This window comes from Gavia stellata, chromosome 12 (genome assembly GCF_030936135.1).
Source record: "Gavia stellata isolate bGavSte3 chromosome 12, bGavSte3.hap2, whole genome shotgun sequence".
NCBI lineage: Eukaryota > Metazoa > Chordata > Aves > Gaviiformes > Gaviidae > Gavia > Gavia stellata.
In genome coordinates, this window is record NC_082605.1 from 5,984,205 (window position 1) to 6,010,378 (window position 26,174).

At 55.3% G+C, this 26,174-nt stretch overlaps 2 protein-coding genes across 2 annotated transcripts; both read right to left on the bottom strand.

The window, feature by feature from the left end:
* Window positions 1-263: 263 nt before the first annotated feature.
* On the bottom strand, window positions 264-20,551 carry TRAIP (TRAF interacting protein). The gene is made up of 15 exons (XM_059823529.1): window positions 20,454-20,551; window positions 19,055-19,112; window positions 17,700-17,783; window positions 13,577-13,616; window positions 10,782-10,909; window positions 7,930-8,024; window positions 7,218-7,331; window positions 6,188-6,275; window positions 4,533-4,622; window positions 4,213-4,301; window positions 3,305-3,460; window positions 3,056-3,104; window positions 2,390-2,515; window positions 1,793-1,843; window positions 264-395 (listed from the first exon to the last, which is right to left on the bottom strand). Exons 1-15 carry the CDS (start codon window positions 20,549-20,551, stop codon window positions 264-266), a joined length of 1,398 nt encoding a protein of 465 aa, XP_059679512.1.
* A 1,214-nt stretch (window positions 20,552-21,765) lies between these two features.
* Window positions 21,766-25,520, bottom strand: CAMKV (CaM kinase like vesicle associated). The gene is made up of 10 exons (XM_059823530.1): window positions 25,423-25,520; window positions 24,073-24,204; window positions 23,918-23,992; window positions 23,701-23,839; window positions 23,501-23,621; window positions 22,781-22,856; window positions 22,563-22,699; window positions 22,401-22,479; window positions 22,239-22,326; window positions 21,766-22,029 (listed from the first exon to the last, which is right to left on the bottom strand). The coding sequence occupies exons 1-10, from the start codon at window positions 25,515-25,517 to the stop codon at window positions 21,766-21,768; spliced, it is 1,206 nt and encodes a 401-aa protein (XP_059679513.1). The 5' UTR covers window positions 25,518-25,520.
* Window positions 25,521-26,174: the final 654 nt, after the last annotated feature.

Here is a 26,174-nt window from a genome sequence, read left to right on the forward strand (position 1 = left end):
ATGAAAATAGGAGGAAGGAGGGGTAAAATGAGGGAGGTAAATCAGTCCAAGCATTAGCCAGAGGCTTGGTCTCCTGTCGGCTTGCTGCAAGGCTGGGATTCTCCCCAGGGCAGCTCGTCTCACCCACAACGCATCGTCAGTGCTTTGCAAATAGTAGCCCCCCGCACAGCGGTGGTTGCGCGTTGCTTCGTGCCAGGCTCTGGGCGAGTGCGCTCTGCCCTGCGGCCGCCCTGCCCAGCCGCTCCCCAGGAAGGCAGGGGCTCTCACTGCAGGAAACCGTCCAGTCTGGCTTGGCTGCTGCTGGAGGAAGATGCGGAGGGAGCTGCAGACGCAGGCCTGGAGACATTCTTCTTCTTGCTCCTCACTGCCAACGGACGGATTTCTGCCAGGTTTGTCTGGAGGTAAAACTGTCAAGGAAAGTACAGACCAATGCCCTGGGGACATAAGTGATCCAATACCTGATGCAGACCAGCCTGAACCACAGACCTGGGACTTAGCCATACATTTGCACCCAAAGAAAAACTCCCTGCAGGCTTTGCCCCCTACTCACAGCAGCAGAGCTCAGGCATGCTCCTGTCCCAGGAGTCAAGGAATGCCTCCCACTTCTATGCTACCCCCTTGCGCACAAAACACCATTTAAGCACACCTATCAGAGCTTCAAGACCTACCCTGCACATCAGAGCCAGGACACTGTGCAGGGAAAGGCACAGCAGCCAGAGCCTGCAGCCTCCCAAGGCAGAGCAACCCCAAGGGAAGAGCCTTTGGAGCAGCAAGTCCTTTAACTCACATGGCATCGTACAAATCGTCAGAGACACAAAAGTGGCAGAGACTAAACATCACTGAACTGTAAAAGGTCTTGACCAGCCACTTGCTGCAGCACTGAAATGACAGGCGCAGGCCATGCCAGCAGGACTGCAGGGTTACACAAACCAGCACACCTGCAGCACTTGGGCTTAGAGAAATGAGCTGCTCCTCCCTCTGCCATGTGCAAGAGACAGCACTGGGATGGCTGCCCACCTTCTCCATTCACCTCAGGCTGGCAGCATGGGCACATCTGACCCCAGAGATCTGGCTGAAGCATCTCTCTGCTGTTGGGTACCTCCACCCTGCCACAGTGAGGCCACAGGAGCAGCAGGTCACGACTTCCAGCTCATAGCTTCTTCTCTGCTTCAGCCTCCTGGTGTTCTACGAAGAGCAAAAAACCCCTCAAAACCAGCACCAGGAGCTAGAGTGGTGTCAGAGCCATATGTGCACCACACACCCCTCTGACAGTACTGCCTGGGGAAGGCAGGTGAGGGGCAGCCTCTGCAGGGGAGGGGACACTGCTCCTGTGTGAGGAGTGGGAGTCTGAGCAGCTCCCCACCCACTGGGTGAGCTCAGCCCAGCCGCTCCTCACCTGCTGCAGACAGGCACGGCCGAGCAGCAGCATCCTGCAGGAACGAAGGCTTCGGCTGCATGGGCTGGCAGGCACGCAGCCAGGAAGAGGTTGCACTACGCTGCCGCTCAGAGATCCCAAGGGCATGGGCAGCCCCTGCAAATTGTACTGATTTCAGTTTGATACGCCTCTCTAAATGAGCCACCACTGATAATGCCCTCAGCAAGTTCAGGTCCTTGATGCCTTTGCTGAGCTCAGAGTCAGAGAGAGAGAAATCTGATGGTTCCTTGAGGATCCCAGCCCATTTTTGGTTGACTGGGGGACTGGACTCCTCAAGATGGCTGAGACCCAAGAGGAGAAACAGAGATGAGGTACCCACAGCATCACTACTGCCATGTGAGCTGCAGGAAAGGATACAGGCTGTATGAATTTTGTTCTGCCTCCCAAGCCATCGTACCCTGTCCTCACCTAGGAGAGAGAAAGAAATGAGTCTGGAGCAGCAGCACAGAGCCTTGGCTACCTCTCCTCATGTTGGTTATGGGGAAGGGGGAGCCTTGCAGGCCACAGGTTCTGGGGAGGGGTTACAAGCACCTGGAAAGACTCAGTATTTGTGCTAAGCCCTCACTTTTGGGAAAAGACAGACCCAAGGGTAGTAGTAAAGCTTGGGTTTCTTGGGCACTTTCTGAAGCAAGCTGAGTCTTCCAAGCAGCAGCAAGGCTTAGGATTTTGTCACTGGGACTGAGGAATACAAGGAAAACACCCCAAGCTCCAAGGAGGTGGAGGAATGGGACATGGAGGGCCATTTAGTCTGCTGCCAGGAAGAGAATGAGCATCTGTCATCCCTGGAGCTCTGCAGGACTGGGAAGTAGCCAGGTCGTGCTCCAAGATTTATTTTCCACACACTGTATGTGGCAAGGTAAAAGCCTGATTCGCTTCTTCCTGTAGGGTCACTTCAGGACAGAGGTGTGCAGTGCCAGCCCTTGACAAGCTCACCAACTGGACAGTCATACTTACAGTGCCCATGTTCTTGTGGGGACCCAGCAAGCTACCCGAAGGTGGCTTCTTGGAGAGAACAGAGTTCCTGATGAATGCTGGCAAGAGTCCTTTAAGAGCATCATCCTCCAGATCATCTGCCCAGTTCTGTCCCACAAAATAATGAGAAAAGCCCTTTAACCAGCGTGATCTGCTGAATTTAGTCCACATACAGGGAGCATCAATAACGCAGACAGCTATTTAGGGTAATAGTTACTGCTGTACCACATGTCAGGCCAAAGAACAGCAGCTTCAAACCTCCCACTGGGGCTCATGTGGAGCAGCGCCTGGGAGGCAGGACATTGCACCCAGCAAGCCTGGGAGAACAGCCCCCTTAGCTGACCCCAGAGCCCTTGTGGTCAGCCCCACGTTGTGTTTGCCAAGCACATCTGAGGCAGGATAATCAGCAAGAATCATGTGGGTCCCCACCCTCCCTCTCCTGCCCAGTTCCAGGAGGCCTGAGGCAGCAATACAGTGTTTCTAGGAGACTGTCAAGCAAAGCACTTTGAAGCATGTGCTGCAGTACTATAGATGGGCCAGTCTACAGTCACAGCATCTCCTACACGGAGAAAATGGGTCCTTTATCCCAAGCTTATTAAGAGCAGAATCAAAGAGGTGATACAGAAAAATCAAGATTAGTCCTTTTACCTCCACTGTTTCCTTCAGAACTTTCTTCGCCAGATTTACCACAGGAGGCCTGCAAGAAGCCCAAGGAGCAAATCAGCAGAGATTTATTATTCAAGTGGAGCTGGCAAGGACAGACAAGGCCAAACAAATGATGACGAAACTTGCAGCACGACATCAGGCAGCTGGAGAGCTATCTGATCTCACACAGCAACTTCCAAAAAAGTAAGACTTTGATCTCCTTTAGAAGCAGAAAGAGGAGGGAAAACTCACGGCTTTTTATCCAGCTTCTGCCTTTTTGCAGGGCTGAAGAGAGATCTGCAGGGCTGATGTTCAGGGGTGTCCACATCAAAAGTAGCATCTAGATCGATCTCATCACTGTGGGCCGGGTGGTGGAGCTTCGGGTGCCGCAGTTCCACAGGAGCGGGGCTGCAAGGCCATGCAAAGCGTCAGCAATCAGGAGGCCACCGCCTGCCACCCAGCAGACGAGAGGAAGACAGAGCTGCATGCTATGCGATTGAGTTCAAGACAGCAGTGGGACAAGGATCAGAGCCCCATTCTGCTTACAAGTAATAGAAAGGACAATCCGAATACCAGAGTTTATAGTCAATGCCCCAAAACTGCTGTTCACCCTTGAATGGCCTGTGCTATAAACAGCAGCACGCTGAGCCCAGGGAAACACACTGGCACACTCCTGCTCTGTGGACACAACCCAGCTTGCTATACTGGGGTAAGAGCACAGGTCCTCTAAAGAAAGGGCTTGATAAAAAAGTAAAAAATGCCATTTTTCAGGGTAGGTTCCTCTGCTTGGCAAAGATCTCTGGTCCCCATATGCCAGGGCACGTTCACTGGAATGCCAACTCTGAGACAACCAGAAGAGCAGCTTTAGGGATATTTCCCTGGCAGGACACAGCGGCAAAGAGTTCGTCAAAACCTAGCCCGTTCTTCCATCCCATCCTGACCCGAACCCTGTAAAAACACACTTTTTGCAGGTAAATCAAACACCATCTTGTCAGCAAGAAGAAAAAACAGAATAGGACATAATGAGCAAGACGAGCACGTTACTGCAATGCCTGCCAGACTAGCATGTCTCTGCCTCCCCAGTTAGTTAAACTGTCAACTCTTACTTTGGATTTGCCACCTCCATCCTTGGCCTGTATCTGAGGGTGCACTTCACTAACCTTTCAAAGACTAGTCGACTGAGTGTCTCTCTGGTTACAGATGGCACTTTCAGAGTATCCTGAAGGATGTCTATCTTCTTCTTCAAACTCTGGAGGGAAGAGGGAAAGCAGACAACAAGATAAGGAAAGATTTAGTAGCAGATACTTTGCTCCCTTTCCATAAATCAGCGTCAGGTGGAGCTCAGAGGTGGGGCCGATAAGAGAGGTAAGATGGGCTGGGTAACCTAGTCACTGAGCAAAAGCCAGCATAACTCCTGGCCTTGCAGCTGCAGGCCATGGCCAGCTGCCAGTTACTGCAGACTGAGGAATGATAGTCTTACCAAGATCTCCTTGTCCGCATTCTTCAGATCCTTCTGAGTGCTTTTTAACTCCTCCTTTGTCTTCTCCAACTCTGAAACCGTTTTCTGCAGCTGCAGAACAAACACCCCCAAACAACAGAATGGTGGTTATAACACATAGGTAAGGGAGAGTGCAGATCCCCTGTAAGAGCTGTATGCTCTGCAGCACATGCTACTTTCCCCTGTTTCAGGGCTAGATTTGCCGGTGGCACTCTGGCCAGTCTCTCCTGTATCAGAGCAATCCAACGCCTGCCCATTTCCTCAAGCTGCCTGCAGAGGGATCTCCAAGGCTGCTTGCCCAACACAAACCTTCCTATAGCATTTCCTGAGCGTTTATGCCTGACAGTGACAGCTTTTCCCTGCTCTAACACTTGGTGGCTGCATTCTGAATTCCTGCAGGACTTTGGACGCACTAGAGTACAGGAATTACAAACCACAGGCTGAAGGATGGTTGTGCATCAGCAGTACTGGCACATGGACAAGCCTGATTCAACAAGGAAGCATGCCAGGAGTAGGGTCGAGAAGTGGAGTGCTACCACATCAGAGACTTTTGTGGGTTCAGGAGTCTGGGCCAGCCCACAAAGTGTCGGTACAGTCAGCTCTCCGTCAGCCAAGCCCAGAGCCCTGAGCGCACTGACTCGCATCCTCCTGACCCAAGCCAGTGATTGCAGCTTGGCACTGACTCAGCCAGAAGCAGGCCGATATAAGCAACAGCACCTCGTATAGGGGGTTAACTCACTCGGGGAGCAGCACAGCAATCTGAGAACCTCCTTCTCCATTTGAGGAGACCACAATAGCTATGGCCAGGTAACAAAAATAGGCCAAATCCACCCAGAGTCTCCCACTTTGTGAGCTTGGATGTCGGCATGCCCCAGGGAACACCTGCGCGTCGGAGAGCAAGGCTACACGCACACACTTTTCATGGGGACTTGCTACCAGAACTGACAGACAGTGATTCCCGACCTGAGCTAACAAAGCCCAGCCAGGCCTGGAGCAGGCGGAGCACAGCAATAGAGGCATCTCAGCAGCTCCAAGCTCTGCACCAGGTCAGAACCAGCCCAAGCAGGCTCTGTGCAGAGCCACCTGCATGTCCTCAGCACACCTCGGGGACCTCTCCTGCCTGGGCCCAGCACCACACAGGAGCCCTGGCCCAGTTCAGTCAGCTGAAGGCACAAGGCTGGGTGTGAGTGTGGTTGTGCCAAGTCAGGAATAAGCCCTGCTCAACTGGTGCTGGCTCCAAAGCCCTTCCTAGGGGCCCGATTCTGCAGCAGGAGGGGCTGGCAGCTGAGCTAGCTCACGCTTGGCAGTGTTGCTTCCAGAGCCCAGTGGAAGCAGCGGAGCACCTGCGTGCTGCTGCCTTCCAGTCCAGGCTCCCAGCCAAACTCTGGCTGGCTCTGCACAGGCTGCCCCACCAGTCTCCCCAGAGAATGCACTCCTGACAACAGCCCACGAGTCCCTCATTCACCACGGCATCACACCCTGACCCAGAAACCCCAACCTGACACTTCCACACCACCCGTACCACTCAAGTAGTGCTCAGTGTGTGTGTGGGGTCAATGCAGAGGGCTTGGGCCACAGTTATTGACAGGGATCTACAGATCAGATGTCAACCCTGGCAACTCACACTCTCCCTTTACCTTGCTATTGACAGAAAACAGCTCCTTCTTCAGCTTCTCTGTCATCTCACTAGAGATCTTCCGAGCCTCCTTCAAGTTTTCATATTCCCTGCAAAGAGACCAGAAAAGTCACGCTGTTTGCGAGAAGATTGAGCTGGAACTTCTCAGAGACAAGCCAAGACCCTTAATTTGAAGCTCTGCAACTATAGAGCTACCAGAGAAAACCCAGGAGACACAAAGCCCTTTAGGGAACAGAGCTGAGTGTACCAATACTGACCAACAGTGTGTCAAACATACCACTACACCACGAGGGAGAAAAAAGCTGCATGGGATACCACGCCTGAGAACAGGGCATGAGCAGAATTCACCAGCAAAATGGAAACTGGATCCAGAGACATTTCAGTTGCCAGTGGAAAAGACAGACAACAGAGCAGCTTCCATGCTGGCAGCAAATAGGGACTTTGCTTTAAGTGACTTTTCAGAGACTTCACACTATTGGCCATGCACATTCATTCCCAATTACACCACAGGGACACTTGCCTCATTACAGCTTTGTATCAAAGCTGCAATTATTCAGCTGCCATCAGAATGGACCCAAAGAAGCTGTGGTTTTGCCCAGCAGGACCAGATGGGTTTCCAGTTAGGGGAGGGCAGCACTGCAGATTCACCTTGCCAGAGAGCGCTTGAGGCCACAGCTGCACAGTGCAATGCAGCAGAGGGTACAACCCGGAGCCCCTCATCCACTCATTCCCCCCCCCCGGGGCGTGAGAGGAGAACAGAGGGAATAATAATCATCACCTCATAGGTGCACTGACAACTCTGGAGACAGTTCCCATGGTGACACGCATGTCACTACAGTGACAACACGAACAGTTCAGTGTGACAGGTTCCAATCTAGGTCCCCAGGATCTGTCAGTCAAAAGCCAGTGGAGGCCCAAACAGGCGGCGAGAGCCCCGCAGAGCCTGTGTGCCTGCCGGTACTCGGCAGAGGGTTCTCCCTGGGCACACCCAGGACAGCACGAGCTGGCTGTGCCAAGCCTGCAGCACCTACTTTTTCAGTGAGACACAGTAGATCGCAAGCTGTTCCACCGCTGCTTGCCCGACTCCCATCTCCCTGATCATCTCCTCCACTTCGGGGCGCTGGCTCTGAAGCAACAGCTCAATCCTGCACACAGAAAAAAAAAGTACCCTCAGCTCATGAGTCACAAACAGCTGGGAAAGAGACCAGAGCCCTGCTTTGGAACTGGTGCAGCCTAAGCTCCTGCTGCAGGCACTCTGGATGTCGTGGTGGGGAAGAGACAACTGCCCCACCACAAGCAGGGCTTTTTGCTAGGGAAGAGTAGCACTACATGGACGGACTAGAGAAGGGGCAGCTGTACACACATACTGCACATGGGGCTGATGACCCAGTTCTTGGGCCTTATAGCCCTGTGGCTGACTGTTCCTGGCCCCAGTGTCCTCTGATAACAGGAATGGCACGTAGCCATGCTCAGAGCACTAGAGATGAGGCTAGTCTGCACACAGTACCATGCCTTGCTGCTGTTTAGGGAGAGCAGCCGTCTGGAAACATAGCAGGGGCAAAAACACAAGACAGGCAAGGGCAGGCCTGCTAATGCAGCAGTTCCCAACCTTATGGGGTAAGACAACCCAGCATGTGAAGGTGGATGTTGCAGCAGGCACCGCAGGACCCCTCCCTCCCTCTCCGAGAAGGGGAGAGGCACACAGCCCAGCCTGCAAGGCCCAGGAAGAGCCTGGGATCTCACCGCTCCATGGTTCTCAGCTTGTTTCGCAGGCGGCGGGCCTCCTCCTTTGAACTTCTGTTATCCTCCTGCTGCTGCTCCAGGAATTTCATCTGCTTCTGCAGAGAAGCAAGCGCACACAGACCATTAGGAAGGCTCCAGGGATTGTTAGAGAAACATCCTGGCTTATACGCACTGCGGGCAGCTGGGAGCATACATTGGCTCTTAATGCTATCACCACCTCAGCAGCCCAGGATTACGGAGAGTTTAGCTCCCTCACTGCTGCACCCCTAGCTCTGCTCCTTGCAAGCACAGCAGGGTCTCAGTGCTAATCGCAAGATGAGTCTGGCGCTGAAACTGCATCGGAGCCTCCTTTCTGCTGGAAGCATTTGTGGAGCTGTGCAGCACCCTGTCCACAGCGACAGTTTGATTTTCAAAAGCAAGGGAGTCCATGGCAAGCAAACCTTGCTATTGCTTTCTGCTCCATGCACAGCTGATCCCTTTGCTTTAGCCTCCCACTTCTCCTTGCCATTAGCTGCTTAAAGCATAAATAGGAATGCTGAGTGGGTCTCTTCTGGGACACCTCAGCCAAACCAGACACCCAGCCAGGCACTTCTCTCACCTGCCTGAAGGGGCTGCAAGTCTATTGCAGCCATCACCCTTCCAGGCTCTCCAGGAGCAGGCAGCAGTAACAGAGAACTTCCGCTGAGCTGAAAAAGCACAGATCTGCAGTGTGGCAGAGGACAGGGGAAAGCTGGCCTGAATTAGCACCGTTCCAAAGCATCTATGTTGTCTAGGTTTGTGTGTGCCTGGGCGCCTCACACAGCACCTTCAAAAGGCTCTGGGTCTGGTTTCAGCACAGTCCTGACTCCAGGGAGAGGCCTCGCCAAAGCCCATCACCTCATAAAGCTCCCTTCCACACAGAAGTTAATGGATTTTAGCTGCTTCCTGCCACAGAGACCAAACAGCTGTGAAACTGCTGCGACTTTGCAGAGGGACAGTGTTGCAGGCTCACGTGGTACTCTTGCTCAAGCAGAGCCCATCTTTGGCTCTTCCTAACCAGAGCTCTCTACACTTCAGATCCCCAAAGCAGTGTTGGAGAAGGTTGGAGCAGAGTCCCTAGCCTCAGGCAGCCTGAAACAGCAGCAAACACTCACACAAAGGTTCAGCAGCAGCTGGCAGCACTAGGAGAAGACAGGAACGGCTCGCAGCCTGTGGGCTTGACCTGCGTCACAGCTAGTTAAGCCTGTATTTTCACTGCAGAAGTTTAGTGCTTTAATTTTTAATGATGCAGTATAAGACAGTGCTTGGCATTCAGCTGGGAAACCCCATACACCACAGAAAAGATACCTCCAGGTCCCTAATCCCTCTGCCCTGCCCAGCTTTCATGAAAAGGACTTGAGCATACACAGAGGGTTTTGCAACAGGCAAGATAACCACAGAGCCTCCTCCTGAGGTGCTAGGCAGGAAAGCCAGGTACAGAGATGCTCAGTTGAGCAACAAGCACCAGCTTCCACTGTCACAATTGTTTCTGCAGGAGTAGGGAGCATCAAAAGTATCCTGCCACTGGTACAGCCGGGATACCAGGAGTATCTCCGGCATGGCACAGACCCAGACTGCCTTTACACCCAAGCAGATTGGATATAATCCCATGGTCAGGCAGAAAAAGTTGTGCTGGCTGACAGCAAGGCCTGTCTGGCATTAATTCCTTACTATAGCTCTCCTTCTGCCCTGTGACAGCACCACAATGCTAGTGTTAGGCAGACCTCCCGGACTGGTTCCTCACAGGAAGAGCACAGCCGCAGGTGGCATACAGCAAGATGACCCCACAACCCATCTACAAGCTCTCCCTGGGCCACTTGGCCTTGTAGGCCAAGGAACACAATGCAGTTTAGGCTATTGGGTCAGACCCGTAGTCCAAGGGGCAGAGATCTTGGGAAGTGCAGTTGACCCCTACCCTGCCTTTCAGCCTGCAGCTCACAACCCCACCTGCCTGCACCTCATCTTCTTGTGACAAGCACATCATCTTCACGCAGCAGAGACTGCCCAGCCCAGTCCACCGCCCAGGCAAAGTCGCTCCGCTCCCTACAAGATATCCCAACAAAGCGGGTCCTGCTCGTAAGACTTGCTGTTTATGCACAGTACATGACTACACACTGAGTCACTGCACACTGAAACACAACAGGAATATTTGATCCCTGGACGTCACACATTACTAACCTAACCAAAGGAAAGCCCTGGCAACAGAACAGAGACAGGAGAGTTAGCTGGATCAAATCCCACTCAGCTGTAGCTTGCAACTCCCCCTCCATATATTTCAGTTTGATTTCTCCTCCAATCAAACTAAGAAACTAATTTTCCTTGAATCCCGCCTGGCCTAAACCCATTTCAGAAGAACATTCTACCGTAGGGAGCCAGTGTTTCGGCAATGGGGCGCTGGGGCCAGTTCCCACTCTCAGTTCATGCTGCTACCTTTATGATCAGCACTGCCACTTCATTAGCAAGGCTCAGCCAGCATCTGCCAGGCTGGGCTGGCGTTTCTCCCCCACTCCGGCCACCTCTGCCTTGAGCGTGCAGCCACTTGTACGCAAGCCATCGGCCTGGCTTTTATGCCTGCGAGTCACCCCTGGGTCGAGCGCACGCAGGACCTTGAGACCAGCGACACCACTCGCTTTGGATTAATAAACCCAACATGAAACCCCAGCTACACTGCCTTTCTGTCACTCAGATCAAGGAGACAGGAGTCTCGAGGCACCAGATCCAAAATCCCACCAGCACAATCTCTTTATTAGCAGGGCCTGCAGAGATCTTCAACAAAACTAAGGCGGACTGTGCAATGGTTAGTGTTGAAGTCCTGCTGGCGATGGGTAAGGTACCTTGAGAGAAGAGCACAGCATCTCTGTCTCTCCCAGCGCCTTCTGGAGTGACTCTATTGTGGCATTGCGCACATCCAGAGTGTCCCTCAGCCCATCCACAACGGCCTGGCATTCCCGCTTTTCTTTCTCTGGAAAAGAAAAAAGAAAAAGGTCATGGCCCAGTAACCCAGACTTCAGCTGCCCCACAGCAGCAGGGGCACAACAAACAGACACTGCTTGCAGTCTCAGGCTCCAGGCTGCTAGGAGTTGGCCGTTCCTGTAGAGAGCCATTTCCCTAAGTGCTGTCTGCACCAGGGACTGTACTGAGCAATTGCTTCTTCTAGTGCCAGCAGGCTTCAAGATTTTCTTTACTAAAGATAACAATTTCCCTTTAATAGCTTTCCAGTGCCAGCCCTGCATTAAGCTGATGCATCTTAACTCTTGCATCCTCTCACAGCCAGGCTTGCACAGGGAAAACTGTTCTTGAGTTACACCGAGCTGTCACAGAGCTGGAGAGCTGAGCCCCGAGCCCATCCTCTCCACACGGAGCATTACGTGCGGGGAAGCCCTTCAGGGGCCATAGGGCAGCTGCATACAGCAATCCACCACACTGCTGCGTCACCATGCTGCTGCAGCTACCCTCACCACAGCACCTACATCGAAGGGCAAGAGGCAGCAAAGCAGAGCTCTGCTCAGCACTGGGGACTTTGCAGGACATGCGACAGCTTAAGTAGATTCCCCAGAGTGCCCACTTTTTTCAGGTGACAAAACCTTTGAGTCCTGCTGTCGCCCCCCATGCAGGCAATCCAGGAACAAAGCACATGCCTCTGACCACCAGAGAGAAGGTGGAAAACAACACCTGATTTCAATTTGTTTTGTCAAGACAAGGAAAGAACAGCTCACAAAGCAAGAACTGTTGTCAAGAGCTGACAGACCTAAGCAAGGAACAGCCAGCATCACTGGAGAGCTCAAAGCAGTTGGGCAATGAGGGAAAGCAACAACCCCTCCATCTAACCCTGCTGAGAGAAGGGTGAAGTCTTCAGCTCAGCATCTTGTCTTTGCTAAAATCATCCACGGCTCCAGTCTGACAATAGTAGGGAGCAAAATCAGTGCCTTTCCAAAAAACTGTTTCTCCTTCCAAGCAATGCAGTTTCAAACTGTGCCACCATGGCCCATGGAATCATGACCTGCTATGCAGCTTCGCTGCTTGATCAGACAGTAAAAGAGCCACGTGGGACTGGGGAAGAAGAGAGGAACATATCCCAGCAGAAGCACGCAGGTGGCTAGGGAAACACAGATTTCTTTCTTAGCAAAGCATTTTTTCTCCATTGAGCTGAATAACCCTTCCTCACCAGACACAGCACAGCCTGGAGATGCTCACGGGCATTTGCAGTGACTCCACATCCACCCAAAAGAGTTAGGGCTTCCCCCTCCTCCGTTCCCAGTTGCCCAAAGGCAGATGGCAGGAGTCAAACCTCCCTGTGCTGCAGGAATGAGTTTTCAGCTCATTCAGAGTGCCTCCCACAGCGCCTGCTGGGTCTGCTCGGAGCTCCGCACCTCTAGAACCATTTGCAAGCTGATCAGAGACTGGCAATTACACAGCTCCTCTACAGCGCACAGCAGAGAGCACATCTTTAAGTGAAGAATTTATACACAAGAACCACCAGAGAGCAGAGTGCCCACAGCAAAGGAGGCAGGAGGTGGGAAGGAGCTTCTCATTTCCAATATGAAAAGAGAACGGGATAGGGAATGTCAAATCCAACTTCTACTCACCAGAAGCTGAGAAGATGAGCGGGCCTTCGAGCAGTTTTTCTTGGATAACATTCTAGCAAGAATCCCAGCCACCTTCCCCAGAAGATCTGGCGCACTACCAAGTCACTAAACTCAACCGAGCTGGCAAGAGAACAGGCCTCAGAATAGAGACGTGCAGACTGTCCAATTCTGCTCTCAGGCTAAGGACTGAATCCTCAATCTACTGGCTATTCATGTCTGTCTCGTGCACGCAGGGAAGGCAGAGGAAAGACGACTCTCGGGGCGTGGGTGAGCCCCCAGCATTCTTTAAAGATTTCTTTTTCCCCTTCTGCTAGCGTGTCTTTGGATTTCTGTCACTCAGACTGACATTTTCCTTTCGCTGCTCATGACTCATGTTCTGATGACAGGCTGCCTACAGACGATGCTTAAAACCCATCGACAAGTCTCCAGGGCTTTTGCTTTTCCTGCCTCCCTCAAACATCCTCTAAAATTAAAGATAGGAAAATGGAAGCACACACACTGAACTCCGTCTGCTCTTCGCATGACACATGTGGCACTGCAACAGCCAAACAAATCCAAAGCCTTCCCACTGCTGCTTGGGCATCACTTTTACCCCCTCATCTGCTAGAAGGAACAAGCCTTTGCCATGTGCAGCTGTGAGTTTCCCAGTGAGCAAACTAAGGGTTTTGCTTTCAGCAAGCGTGCTCCAGATATAGCTGTGCTGCACTTTTGTGGCTTGGGATTAGGAAAAGGGTCAAAAATATTGCATATATGTCTCTAAACTTGCAGACAGCTCCCCAGTTACAGCAGAGTTGGGCCAGGCTGTGGACTCCGGCTCCATCATACAACCTTTGTACCGCTTTAGGTGGTCTCGCCTCAGAAAAAGCTCTGAACAAGCGGCTCCAGCAAAACAGTTTGCAGGGTGCACCATGCCCTTGGCTTCAGAAAGGGGTGGGCTCTGCATAAGGGGGGTTCCTCAGGCCTAGGCAAGCCACCTAGCACAGGCAGAGCCCAGGACTTGCCCATCATGGGCTGCCGATCCCCCACCAGCAGCTGGAACTCACCTTTCATGGAAAGCTGAGCCTTCACCTTGTCCAGTTCATTCTGAAACACAACACAGAAACCCCGATTAGGAAACGCCCTGCAGAGGAGCTTTCACCAGATCTTAAAAGGGCCTGAGAGCTTTCTCGGCAAGACATTTGAACCAGCCAGGTGCTAAGAAGGGAACGTGGTAACCGCAAGCACCAAGTTACAAGCAAGTACTATCACAGGGAACGCAAAGAGCACCTCCAACTGGCATTCTTCAGGGGGAGAAGCGAATATCCCAGTTTCGTCTTAGCCTTGTCAACCTTGTGTTTCTCACACTGTCAGTCATCTTGTTTTAGCTGAATAATTTTGGAAGGCTCTCAGGGAAACACAGGAAATCAGACAGGAACAATTTTTATAACATTTTACCTAAACAAGGCAATAAGGCAATGGCAATGTTGCCAGACTAACTGGATTGAGAGTTGCTTTGAACTGAAGTGAACTTGAATCATGTGCAGGTGGGAGACAGGAGGGCACGTCCGAATGTCTGAAAAGGTAATCGAGCATACAATCAAACGGCACCAGCTAGCATTCCGACAGACACTAAAGTCACTGCAGTTTGGGATGCCAATATGAGCTAATGGCTCAGTCAAACGGCCATGAACAGATCACCGATAAACCAATCCATACCAAACTGAGGGCGCATAACGTCTCCTGGGTGCCACCAGTGTCTGGGGAAGGTCAAATGTTTCTAACGCCTTCATTAAGGATCAGAAAGAGGCAGCAAATGCCCCATAGTTTAAATTATAGATAATGAAGTGATATGACTTATGAATGCTGGCAAATAGCCAAAGGAAGTGTAGAAAGGTTACAAAGAGAGGCTATCTATATATAATATATATATTTAAAAAAAAAACAGAGCGAGAGAGAGAAATATATACAGGAAAGAATCAACAGACGATGACTTAAAAAGCTGTGTTAGAAAACTGCAGAGGAAAGCACATAACAAGTCAGGCAGGAACTGCAGTGGAATAAAACCACAATAAAATGCCAACACAGTACTGAAGCAGAGCACACAAATCTGTGTAACCCGGAACGCTACATGCAAATCTGAGCTGAGAATAGCACTACCAGTGACCATAGATTTGACGGGACCAGAGCGAAGCTCTGTTAGTGACAATAAAGGCAGGAAAGAGAATATGGGATGTAAAGCTCAGTAGGCAGAAGGGACTAAATGCAAAGCCTAGCAGAGCTGACTTGGATTTGCCCCGGGGGGACAACAGCTGGAGGGCTGACATGGAATTAACTCTGCTGCAGGAACTATGCTGGAGTAGCTTCCTCTGAGTCCTATTCAGGAACGATTAGTGAGCTCACAAGATGTGCTAATTAGCATGATAGCAAAGAAATCCCAGGCTACTGCGGGCAGCTATGTAACATTACCTCATTCATCAACTTAATCTGAAATCCCTCATCCTCTACCACAGCTCCTAAAGGCTGCTCCCAATTTTCACTCCTCTGATAGAAGCTCTCCTCTCTCCACCAGCCTGAGTCACAAGACCACATTTTCCCAAGACCAAACGAGTATATCCTGACCACAGACAGACAGCTGTCCTCCCAGGTTTCTACCCTCCCCAGCAGGTTTACAGGTAGGAATCCTCCTCCTCCTGCCTCCTTTTCACCCGGCTGAACAAGCCAAAGTCTCCTAGTCTCCTTTGGAAGAAGGGCTCTCTGCTCCCCAGATTACAAGCAACTGGAAGTGTCAGGTTCCAGCCAGTCTCACAGAGGTGTTACACCCCAAAACTCACATTTTTCCTACTCTGGGAACAGCCACATGGAGACCGTTCTGATCACTGAGGACCATCTTTAAGAGCAATGCAGGACAAACCCAGGCTCTGCACCCAGAAACACTTGGACATGCCGCAGCGTTCGGCCTGTGGTCTGCAGCTACTCCAGGGAACCAAGTTCCCTCCAGTGTTTCAGTTGAAACTGATGTCCAGTGGTGGGAAGCAAAGCAGCCTCGGCACTCCTTTGACCGTAAACATTTCAGAGCAGAAGCAAGAGTGAGGAATAGCGCCAAAGACAATTATTATCCAAAGATAATTTGGATAATTCTGCAACAGAAGGAGGTTTCACATTATGAGGGAGCTCTTCCAACCACTTAGAGCTGGGTGTGTAAGACTGGTTCTCAGAAGAACATCCCAAGACAACAAGTGGACCACAGCTACGCACTCTGCTTTCTAGCACACTGAAGCACACTCCCTTGCCCCAGTCCAACCTTTTCATGGCAGGAGGCCAAATGCTCATTTCAGGATATCTGCAGGCTGCACAGATACAGCTCCAGTTGATTACGGAGCCAAGTACCACTCTACGCCCAGGCTCTTGGAGGGACAGGTAGTGGCTGGCAACAAACCCTGGATTTGGCGGCTTTTTCAGGCAAACCCTGGCTGAGGAAGTCACCAATACTTTTTGCAGACAGAACTCCAGTTTAAATGGACATTAAATCCCACCCACGACGGTCACCTATGTTCTTAAGGTGTTCCATGTCCTCCAGAAACAAGGCAACACACAACATTTAACTGGTGACAAACCAGCGTCAGCCCAGCAGCAACCCGAATCAGTGCACGGGGCAGTAAACACCCATACAAACTAACTGCGCTAATCTACACAGAAAATATTTGGTGCTTTCCCATTAGATAGCGACCTCAGCACTCTTTAGGAAAGCTACACGCTCAGGGCTTGATGTTGCTTTGATGGCCACACAACAAACTTTGTAGGAGCATGATGAGTTACCACCATCAAGCTTGTTGTGCAGGAGCAGCTCCACAGTCCTGCCCTTGAGCAAGGGAGCAGTCCTTCAGCACAGCCTGCCTGGAGGGGAGGGCTAGGGAAACTCATCTTTGATCCTGGGGTGGGGGTGAGAGGGAACAGAAAGCTTTGCTAGGGCAATTTTCTCCAGTCAACCCATTTCCAAGTCACTCATCTATTTACAGTTGCAAGAAGAGATGTGAATATGTACTAAAGGCAATGTTTATCCGCTCTGTTTATCCGCTTGGAGCCATTGCTTTGCTTCTAGGGCACGAAGCTTCAAGTGCCCAGAGACGCTTTTTCATTTCCTCAGCACACGTACTTCGGCCTTCAGTTTCTTTATTAACGGTCTTTGACAATGACATTATAGTCTGGCCGGCTTTATTTTAAAAACATATGATATACATATAGCATTGTCATAGCAACTGCTAATTACAGTAATTGCTGCACATGCTGATTCTAAACACAAGAGGGTACAAGTGTCCCATTATACCAAGGTCAACTGACTACTTTTTTTTTTGGAAGAGGTAACTCCAAGACATAAGGAGCCATGCTTCATCCGCACTAAACAAAGGAGAACACAGAGCAGCTGCTCTGTGTTCATCCCTTCTCACCCCCAGCTCTCCGCACCTACAAGTGGCACTTGGAGCACATCACCCAGCACCCCAGCTCCAGCCAGGTTCCCCACCAAGGACCCAGCCTCAGCACTGTCCACCGTCCACCACTGCTGGTGCAGCTTCAGGGAGGCCCTTTCCTAATTTCTCTTGGGGAACCAGGACTTTATCACCACCCTGCCCCACTTCCTTACAGTCCATGCAAACAAACCTACCTGCAGAGAAGTGAGGCAGCACTTCCTCCAACAGCCCCTCCTTTCCAGAAGGAGCAGTAGGGCTCACACACAGCTGAGCCACAGACACCGGCAGCAGTTCATTGCATTTGGGATTTTTCCTTCTCCCGCCTTTTGAAAAAGCTCTGTAGCGTCATCCCCAAGGCTTTGAGACCCAAGGGAGAAGCAGCAGTTGGATGTTTATTTGATGCTGCTTCAGGAGGTTTCCAGGTGAGAGCCAGAAGGAAGAGCGGTGAAGTATAGGAGGCTTCTTGAGTCACCACACGAGATTTGGTTGGGGGGAACTCTAACCTACCACATGGAGACTTCCTTAGAACAGAGCTGAGGCTGGGCAAGGACCAAGAGGGAGAACAGAGACAGGCAGGAGACACTGATGTGTTTCAGGTCTGAAACATGAGCACAGCGAGCACCCACTCAGGAAGCAGCTGTTGGCAGAGGACCGGCAGCCCAGGCCATGCTTCCAAGATGCTGAAGCATCACACAACAGAAGAAGAACCCAGTCAAATTACCTGCAAAGTCTCTGCATCTGGTGCTGTCTGCTCCTCCAGGGCAACATCAAAAAACAGCTTATTGATGACATGTCTTTTGCTGACCTAAACACAGAAGACAGAAGAGGTTGATGGGCACAAATACAGAAACACAACAGATATGGAAGACAGTCGGGGAGGGAGAAGGTACCATCTTGTCACAAGGCCACAAAAGGCAAGTCAGATTATGTGCTCGACTCCATTAGCGATGATGCTCTGCTTTGGCTCATCAGCACAGCAGCAGACCCCCCACTCAGTTTTGGGAGCATGACTCCAGCCAAGCTCCTGAGCCACAGCAGAAAGATTCAGGCATTTCTGAATCAAGCGCAGTCTGTTCTCTGGCAGCTAAGGCCCAAGCAGCTGACGCTGAGCTAACACGATGCCAAATCCTAAGACAGAAGTACGTGCTGCTTTCTGCAGGCAGAAGGTGCTGTAATTGAATTTGATAGCTCTCCACACCTCCCCCATGCAGTTACAGCTTTGTGTTTTAAGTATTATATACAGTCATGACACCAGCTAATTGCATAGTTACTGCTACATAAGATGTTATTTCGCGATAACTCCATGGTAACCCAGAGATGTAAGAGGCAGCGAAGAACAGAGGGAATCAACAAGTCAGGGAAGGAACAAGGGCCAAGACCTTGAGAGGAAGAAAGAAGCACGAACACAGAACAAGCCCAAGCTGCAGCTGGCTAAAAGCCTACATCCGAGTGTGAGGCAACATCTCCTGCAGCCACTACACGCCAAGACCTACTGGCGGCATCAAAGCCAGCGACACAAGGGACTCCAAAGAAGTTCAGGTCCTGATTAAGCCACTGGATTCCCAAGCCTTGGCTCCCCATCTCAGAAACAGAGCACATCCTTCCTTCCCTCCCCAGCCTTTGCTTTTCTCAACGAAGGGCTGAGTGCTACAAAGCAAGGACTCAATTATAAGGACTATGTGCAGGAGAATGGGCTGCTTACCTGCTGGAGAGCAGCAGGGTACGCTAGAAATGCAGCTCCGCTGTCCTGATTAACCCCTTCCAGCCCTTTATCATTATGCCAATATTTACTCGGCCTAAATAAAAGCTGTGAAAACCCAGAGACCCTTCCTAGAGAAGCTACAATTACAGAGAGCAGCAGGACACCCTTGGACCACCCCTTCTGATTAGAAGGGTGGCTGAGGGGAGTGCACCTTCTAAGCTTTCGGGGAGATATTTTTGGGATGAGAAAGTTCTCTCCACTTCATACCATGAACATGTTACCTGCGTCACCACAGGCCCAGACCACGGCTCCTTGGTGCCGTTTAGCAGAGCATTGTGCCATAAAATAGAGGCATACAGAGCTGATGGTTTTACCTGGATTCTGCACTGTGGGCAAGTCCGGCTCGGTGCTGTGTCAAACCACTGGACGAGACTGAGGAAGGAAAAGCAAACATACGGTAAATCCTTAAAATCCAGGAGCGCTGCTCCCAGAGGCCACCCCTCAACTCACCAAGAGACAGAAGGATGCGACTCCCTTTTACAAATTAAAAACAGAAACGCAAACATTTAGTCCAGAGGTGCAGCTAACAGGAACACCACGTTCCAGCAGGCGCACTCTACCTTCGCCTCAGAGACAATTCCCAGCTGAATTTAGCGTGCAAGCTTATCTTTATCAGGGCAGAGTTTTTACAGAGCTCAGATCTCCCTGGGAGAGAGTCTTTGAACAACTGTAGCTTCGCAGGAGCGAACGGATCCACACGCAGAGTGACACAAGAGCTGCTATATCAGGATACGACAGCCGAAAGATCCCCAGTTTGGTCAGCTCCAAAGGGTGCCACTGACACCGAACGTGCGTCTGCAGAGCGAGGGAGACCGGGCCGGTCTCTGCTCCAACATGATTAATGCAAACCTGTCGGGCTCCCCAGGAGAGCTACTAATGCATTTTGCAACCAAGCCATCACGTCACACTCCGAACAGTTTATTTTTGGAGCAGGGTAACAATCTGGAGCTGGCAGGTTACCTTTGGAAGCTCTCTCTCCTCCGATGGTTGTTAGAGGAGAGCGAGCCCGAGCTGTGCCGCTGGTTAAGAGGTGACCATCGCACCTGCGAGCGACGGTCCCTCTCCAAGTGAGTTAGCCAAGGAGAAAAGCAAATGCCCACTCCCTCCCTCCACGGAATTTATTTCCTCAGAAGAACCATTTCCTTCCACCACAAACACTTGCAAAACAGCTCCAGCAAAAGCATGAAATTGCCTGGGAGGCTTCACTCATAATCTAACACCGCTCCTTCCAGATAAACACCCTGTGTAGGAGCAATCTGCTGGCACCGGCCCTCCTGGAGAAGGGAGGCCACAGGCAGAGGAGTGACAACACAGCCGAGGCTCCTGCGGCAGCTTCCTGAGCTCCTCTAAACCCCTGCAAAGCGGAATCGCTGCCGCTACGGCTGCCAAAGCGGCCAGGGCCTCCGCCGATCAGAGGGACGGGGCAGCGCCCTCAGCAACCGAGCCCGAGCGGGGGGAGCAGGGGGGCACAGCGGGCACTAGCAGCGCGGCGAACAGCCAAAGCCCCCCCGGGGGGGGAGCAGCCCCAGCAGGGCCTCGGGGGAGGGGGCTGCCGGGCGGGACGGCTGCGGGCGCCGGCCACCGCCTCTCCCCGGCTGGGGGCACCCGCAGCCCCTCGGGGCTGACAGCCCAGGCCGGCAAGCGGCTGCCGGACCCGGCCAGGGCACCCACCCACCAGCCCCGGCCCCGCAGCCGGCGGGGCGGGGCGCTCACCAGGCGCGGTGGAAGGTGTGCCCGCAGGGCACGGCCGCCACGTCCCGCTCGTTGTCGAAGAAGTCGGAGCAGATGGTGCAGTGGGCCCGGATGGGCATAGCGGGGGCTCGGCGGCCGGGCGGGGCCGGGCGGGGCGGGACGCGGCCCCGCTACCGGAGCGGCCGCGCGGCGCTGTGCGATTCAAATCCGGCCGCGCGCCCGCCGCTTCCGGCCCGGCCCGGAAGTGACCTCACGGGGCGAGCGCGGGCCCCGCGTCCCCCCGCCGGGGTCAAGGTTGGGGGCCGAGCCTGAGGGGGGCGTGTCCTGCGGGAGGGGGCGGGGCCGCAACGCCGGGTCTCCCCGCCCGTCGCGCCCGTGTACCCTGAAGCCTAACGATGGCAGCTGGGCCGCGAAGCGCCTTGGCCCGGACGAGCTGCCGCAGCGGCCCGCTGCCCTTACTGCCTGGGCAGTAATGTCGCTTCCAGCCTGCCCAGGCCACCCCGCCTCACTCAGCCCTAGTGGGAGCCGCGCCATGTGCCACCAGCACACTAGCCAGGCTGCCAGCACGCAAGGCAGGCCACCAGCACCCCAGGCCCCACAGAGAGACAGGGCAGGCGGCACTGGTGCTGTCTCAGTTTGTCCTCGGCGGGGTCTTTATTTACCAGAGATACAGCGCAGGGGCATGGGGCTCACAGGGGCGTGGGCACACGGGACACTGGCGGCAGCCGCAGGCAGAGCCGGCCCTGCAGACATGCAGCTGCGAGGGAGGGAAGTGGGGACCGGGGGGGGCCACGCGGGGGCCATTTGGGATCCTCCAGAAATTACGCACTGGGGGGCCATGTGGCTGCCCCTGGGCTGGGGGGGCCCCATGCTCCCTTACCCCCTCTGCAACGCGCCCCCCCCCCCCCGGGGCCCCCAGGACAGAGAGGGGGTGCCAGGTGCTCTGCCTGCTGGGGCCCCCCCTCCATCCCACGCAGCCCCACCTATGGTCCCGCACATGCACACGTGTCCTGGGGGGCCCTGCGCGACACCCCCCCAGGCCTGCGGGATGTGCAGCCGGGGGAAGCTGACCCGTATCTCTGGGCATCCCCGGGGGGGACGGCGGCAGGGGACAGACTGAGAGAGCTGGGGGGGGGACAACAGACCGACCGTCAAAGCCACCGAGGGGGCCAGGAGGGGCCAGGGGGGGCCAGGGAGGACGGGCTCCATGCAGGGCTCTGCCCCGCGGCCGGCTCTCCGTCGGGGCACGTAGAAAAGGGGGCGCAGGCAGGGGTGGGGGGGGACACCATGCCGGGGGCTATGTACAATGGGGGGGCGCGGGAGCCACTGCCGCTCAGCCGGTCTGCTCGGTGGGGGCCTCGGTGGTGGTGGCGGCGGCAGTGGCAGCCCCGTCCCCGTTACACGTGGTGGCGGGCGGCGTGCCAGGGGCTGAGGGCTGCGCGGCGGCGGGCGGCGTGCTGGGGGCCGCGGGGGCTGCGGTGTCCGTGGCGGCGGTGGCGGCGGTGGCGGCAGTGGTGGCGGTGGCAGCAGCCGGGGTCGTCTCCGTCTGCTCGGGTGCCCGCAGGCGTTTCATGAGCGTCGTCACTCGCACGGCTTTCTGTGGGGGGAGACAGGGGGGACTGTGGGGCGCGGGCGCTCCCCTACCCCCGGGCCCCTCACCGGGGCGTTAGGTCCCCCACCGGGGATACCTGCTGGGAGCTGGCGGGGTCACAGGGGCTGGCAGCCCCCCATGAGGCTGACAGCCCCGTGATGGGGGAATGGGCTCAGCTGAGAGGAGAAACTGAGGCACGGGGCACCCTCACCCACCTTCCACTTGGCCCGGGCAAAGTTCTTCTCGATCTGGGCACAGACGCCATCCTTGATGTTCTTGTCGGAGGCGGCATTGCCGGAGATCCTGGGGAGGTGGGGAGCGGTGAGCGGCCCCCACTGCCGCCCCCCGGCCCCCTGCCCGCCGCCGCTGCCCCTCACCACTCGTGGGAGATGGCCTCCTCCGCCGTGATCCGCTGGTCCTGCTCCACCTCCATCAGGCGCGTCACCAGCTCCTTGGCTGGGGACATGGGCGGGGGGAGAAGTCAGCACCGGGGGGGACAACATGGGACCCCGAGTCCCCCCCTCTGGTGTGGGACTCACCCGCCTGTGAGATGTCATCCCAGTATGGCGGGTCGAACTCGTAGTCCCCGGCCAGGATTTTGCGGAAGAGGTTCTTGTCGTGGTTCTCGTAGTCTTCCTCGTCTGCCTCCTCGTAGAAGGGGGGGTTCCCCGAGAGGCTGGGGGATGGGGTGGGGGGCTCAGCCCGATCCACGGCCCCCAGCCCCCCGCGGCTGCCCCAGCCCTCGCCCTGCACTCACAGGATGTACATGATGACGCCGATGGCCCAGCAGTCCACCGGCCGCCCGTACCGCTGCCGCCCCACCACCTCCGGAGCTGCGAGGGACAGGAGAGCAACCCTGCCCCGGGGTCCCCAACCCCCCTGCCCCTCGCCCCTGGGTTGATGGAGAACGGGAGGGACCCACCAAGAGCACCCAGGATCAGCCCTCGGGGTGATGGGGAGTGGGAGGCACCCACCGGGAGCACTCAGGATCAGCCCCCGGGGTGATGGGGAGCAGGAGGAACCCATTGGGAGCACCCAGTATCAGTTCTGGGGTGATGGGGAGTGGGAAGGACCCACTGGGAGCACCCAGGATCAGCCCCTGGGGTGACGGGGAGTGGGAAGGACCCACCGGGAGCACCCAGGATCAGTCCCAGGGTGATGGGGAGCGGGAAGGACCCACCAGGAGCACCCAGGATCAGTCCCTGGGGTGATAGGCAGTGGGAAAGACCCACTGTGAGCACCCAGGATCAGCCCCTGAGGTGATGGGGAGCAGGAGGGACTCACTGGGAGCACCCAGGATCAGCCCCGGGGTGATGGGGAGCGGGAGGGACCTGCCAGCAGCACCCGTGACCACCAGAAGGGACCCGACGGCTCCCCCCAGGATGAGTCCCTGGGGTGGCAGGGAGTGTCAGGGACCCGCTGGAACCCCGGCAGTGCCACCCACCCCTGCGCACCCGCCCAGCTGGCTCTCACCCACCCAGGTACTCGGGCGTGCCGCAGGGCTCCTTGATGAGCCCGTTCTCCAGCTTGGCCAGGTGGAAGTCACTGATGACGATCTTGGAGTTCTTCAGACGGTTATAGTACACCAGGTTCTCCAGCTGCCAGCACAGGGGCCGTGAGCGCCGGGGCGGGGGGCACACCAGCACCCACGGGTGCTCCCAATCCCCCACCACCCACCTTGAGGTTCCTGTGGACAATCTTGAGCGAGTGCAGGTAGGCGACGGCCTCCAGCACCTGCCGGATGACGTTGCTGGTGTCCTTCTCCGAGTAGTAACCCTGGTCCAAGATCCAGTCGAAGACCTCCCGGCCAGTGGCCCTGCCGACAGCAGCTCTGCCGAGACCCCCCCCGGCGGGGGAACCCCCAGCCAGACCCCCCCGTGCCCCCCAAACTTACAGCTCCAGGAAGATGAAATACTCCTTGCGGGTGATGTAGACGTCCACCAGCTGCAGGATGTTGGGGTGCTTCACCCTGTGGAGAGACGTGGGGGTGGGTGGGGGTCCCCGCTTTGCCCAGCAGCACGGGAGCCCCCCCCCGGCCCCGGCACTGACATTTTGAGGATGATGATCTCGTTTTTTGCCGCCTTCCGCACTTTCCGCCCGTCCCGCTTCAGAAACTTCTTGCAGGTGTATAGCTTTCCCGTCGTCTTCTCCTTGGCCCGGAAGATTTCGCAGAACTCTTCCCTGGAAGGGTGCCCACAGCCATCACCCCCACGGCGACCGCCGAGCTCGGGGCGCTCGGTTGGTCCCCGGGCCCTCCAGCATCCCCCCAATCCCAGCGGCGAGGAGAGATGCCGTGGGGGTGGAAGGAAGCTGCGGCTAAAAACCTCCCCGGAGCAGAGGGGAGAAAAAAAAAGGCAGTGAGAAGGAATCGACATCGAATAAGCAAAATGATAGGGACGGGGGAAAATTTGCTGATTAAAAAGCCCCCTCCCCAGGGCAGCCGGGGTAGGACCCGCTGCGAAGCCGCCCATGCTGAGGCAGAACAGCAGCATGCCCCGACATCAATGTGAGCGCCGCGGTCAGGAAGAAAGAAGGGGAGACGCGCCAGTTGCCCGGGGATGCTGCAATATTTCTGTTCTATTATTAATGGTGCTCAAGCCCATCGGCCAGGCAGGAGCCACGGGGGAGCTTGCGGGGGCACTCGGCACCGCTCCGGGAAAGTCTTTGGCTTTCCAACCCCCCCAGCCCGCGCTGAAATCCTGGTGGCCGCTGCCCTGGGTGCAGGGGAACTGGGACCCACGGGCTTTGCGACAGGCTGCCCAGAGGATGGAGCAAAGCTCTCTGAAAGCACCCAAAAAGGTCCCCGCCGCCACCCAGTGTCACCCTGCCAGATGTGACCCATGGCCAAGTGGTCACGGTGTTTCCGAGGCCGATGGAAAAATTTCTGGCACATGTTTTGGGGTCAAACCGCTCTCAGTGGGTCTGAGGGCTTCATTTTGTGGTGCACTTCCTAATGGGTCCCCCAGCATGGCAATAAAAGGTGGGGGGAAGCAGCAGTGCTCCGCTCCCCCCCCAAATGACATCTGCCCTTTCCTTTCACGGAGCACAGCCCTCCTGCTTTCCGGAGCGCGCGGGCGAGCCGGGATTGTGCGGAATTGCTGCAATCCCCGCAGATCTTGGGGGGAGGAGGGAGGGATACGGGGAGCTGCCTGGCTGCAGCTGGCAGCAGCAGGGAAACCTTGCTGCCCTCCTCGGAGCCAGCGGTGAATACCCCCACGAGCCCGCCAGCCAGAGGGATTCATTAGGGGACAGCCACCCCGAAATGCGCCCTGCCCGTCCCGGCTGGGGACCAGCACCCCGAAAGCCCCCGCGGGCAGCATCGTGCCGCTCCTCAGCCCAGGGCACGCAGGCGGTTGGGGTCCCTGGGGCACCCCCGGGGCCAGGGAGGGACCAACTCACGTTTTGATGACCTGGCCCAGGTCATATCTGTCGGTCACCTCGGACGGCTGGTTATAATCTTTCTTGTCTCCCAGCGTCACGCAGCCAAACGGCATCGCAGGGCCCGGTGCTGGCAGGGCAGGGAGAGGCGATGAGCGCCCCGGCACCGCCGGCCCCCCTGGAGCCGAGCCAGGCTCCCCCGAGCCGCGCTAATTAATGTAAAACCTGATGAGGCACAGCGGCTGCTTGTGCTCCCCGGCTGCTGCAAGCCGCCGCGTGCCCAGCCCTGCTGATGTGCGTCCGTCCCCGCGGTGTCCGGCCGCTCTGCCTGGGCTGGGGCTGCTGGCGCAGCCGCAAGCCAGCTCCTCAGGCTCTCGTTTGGGGATTGTTAATGATTTATTAAGTAGCCAGGGCTAGCGCAGAGCCCAGACCACCCGCCGCGGAGGCAAGCGGAGGTGAACGGCCCCTTCCCCATTTCTCAGTCCGGTTTTGCCCCGCAGTGACACTTCTGTAGCTGGGGCTGCCCCAGGTGGAGCATCGTCGCACATTGTCACATGTGCAACGAGTTACACCAGCCTCAACTCCCTGACTCTCACCAGCCCCGATGGCCCCACCGCAGCACCGGGCAGGCGGGCACCGCGGTTTGGTGGTGCCAGCTCTCCCACCGCTGGCAGTGGGCAGGACACCAGCCCCGGCACGTGCCGGCTCCTCCAGCCCTTTAGGAACGATGTTCTGCCCCTTGCTTTCCTGCCAGGAACCCTTTGAAACCAGAC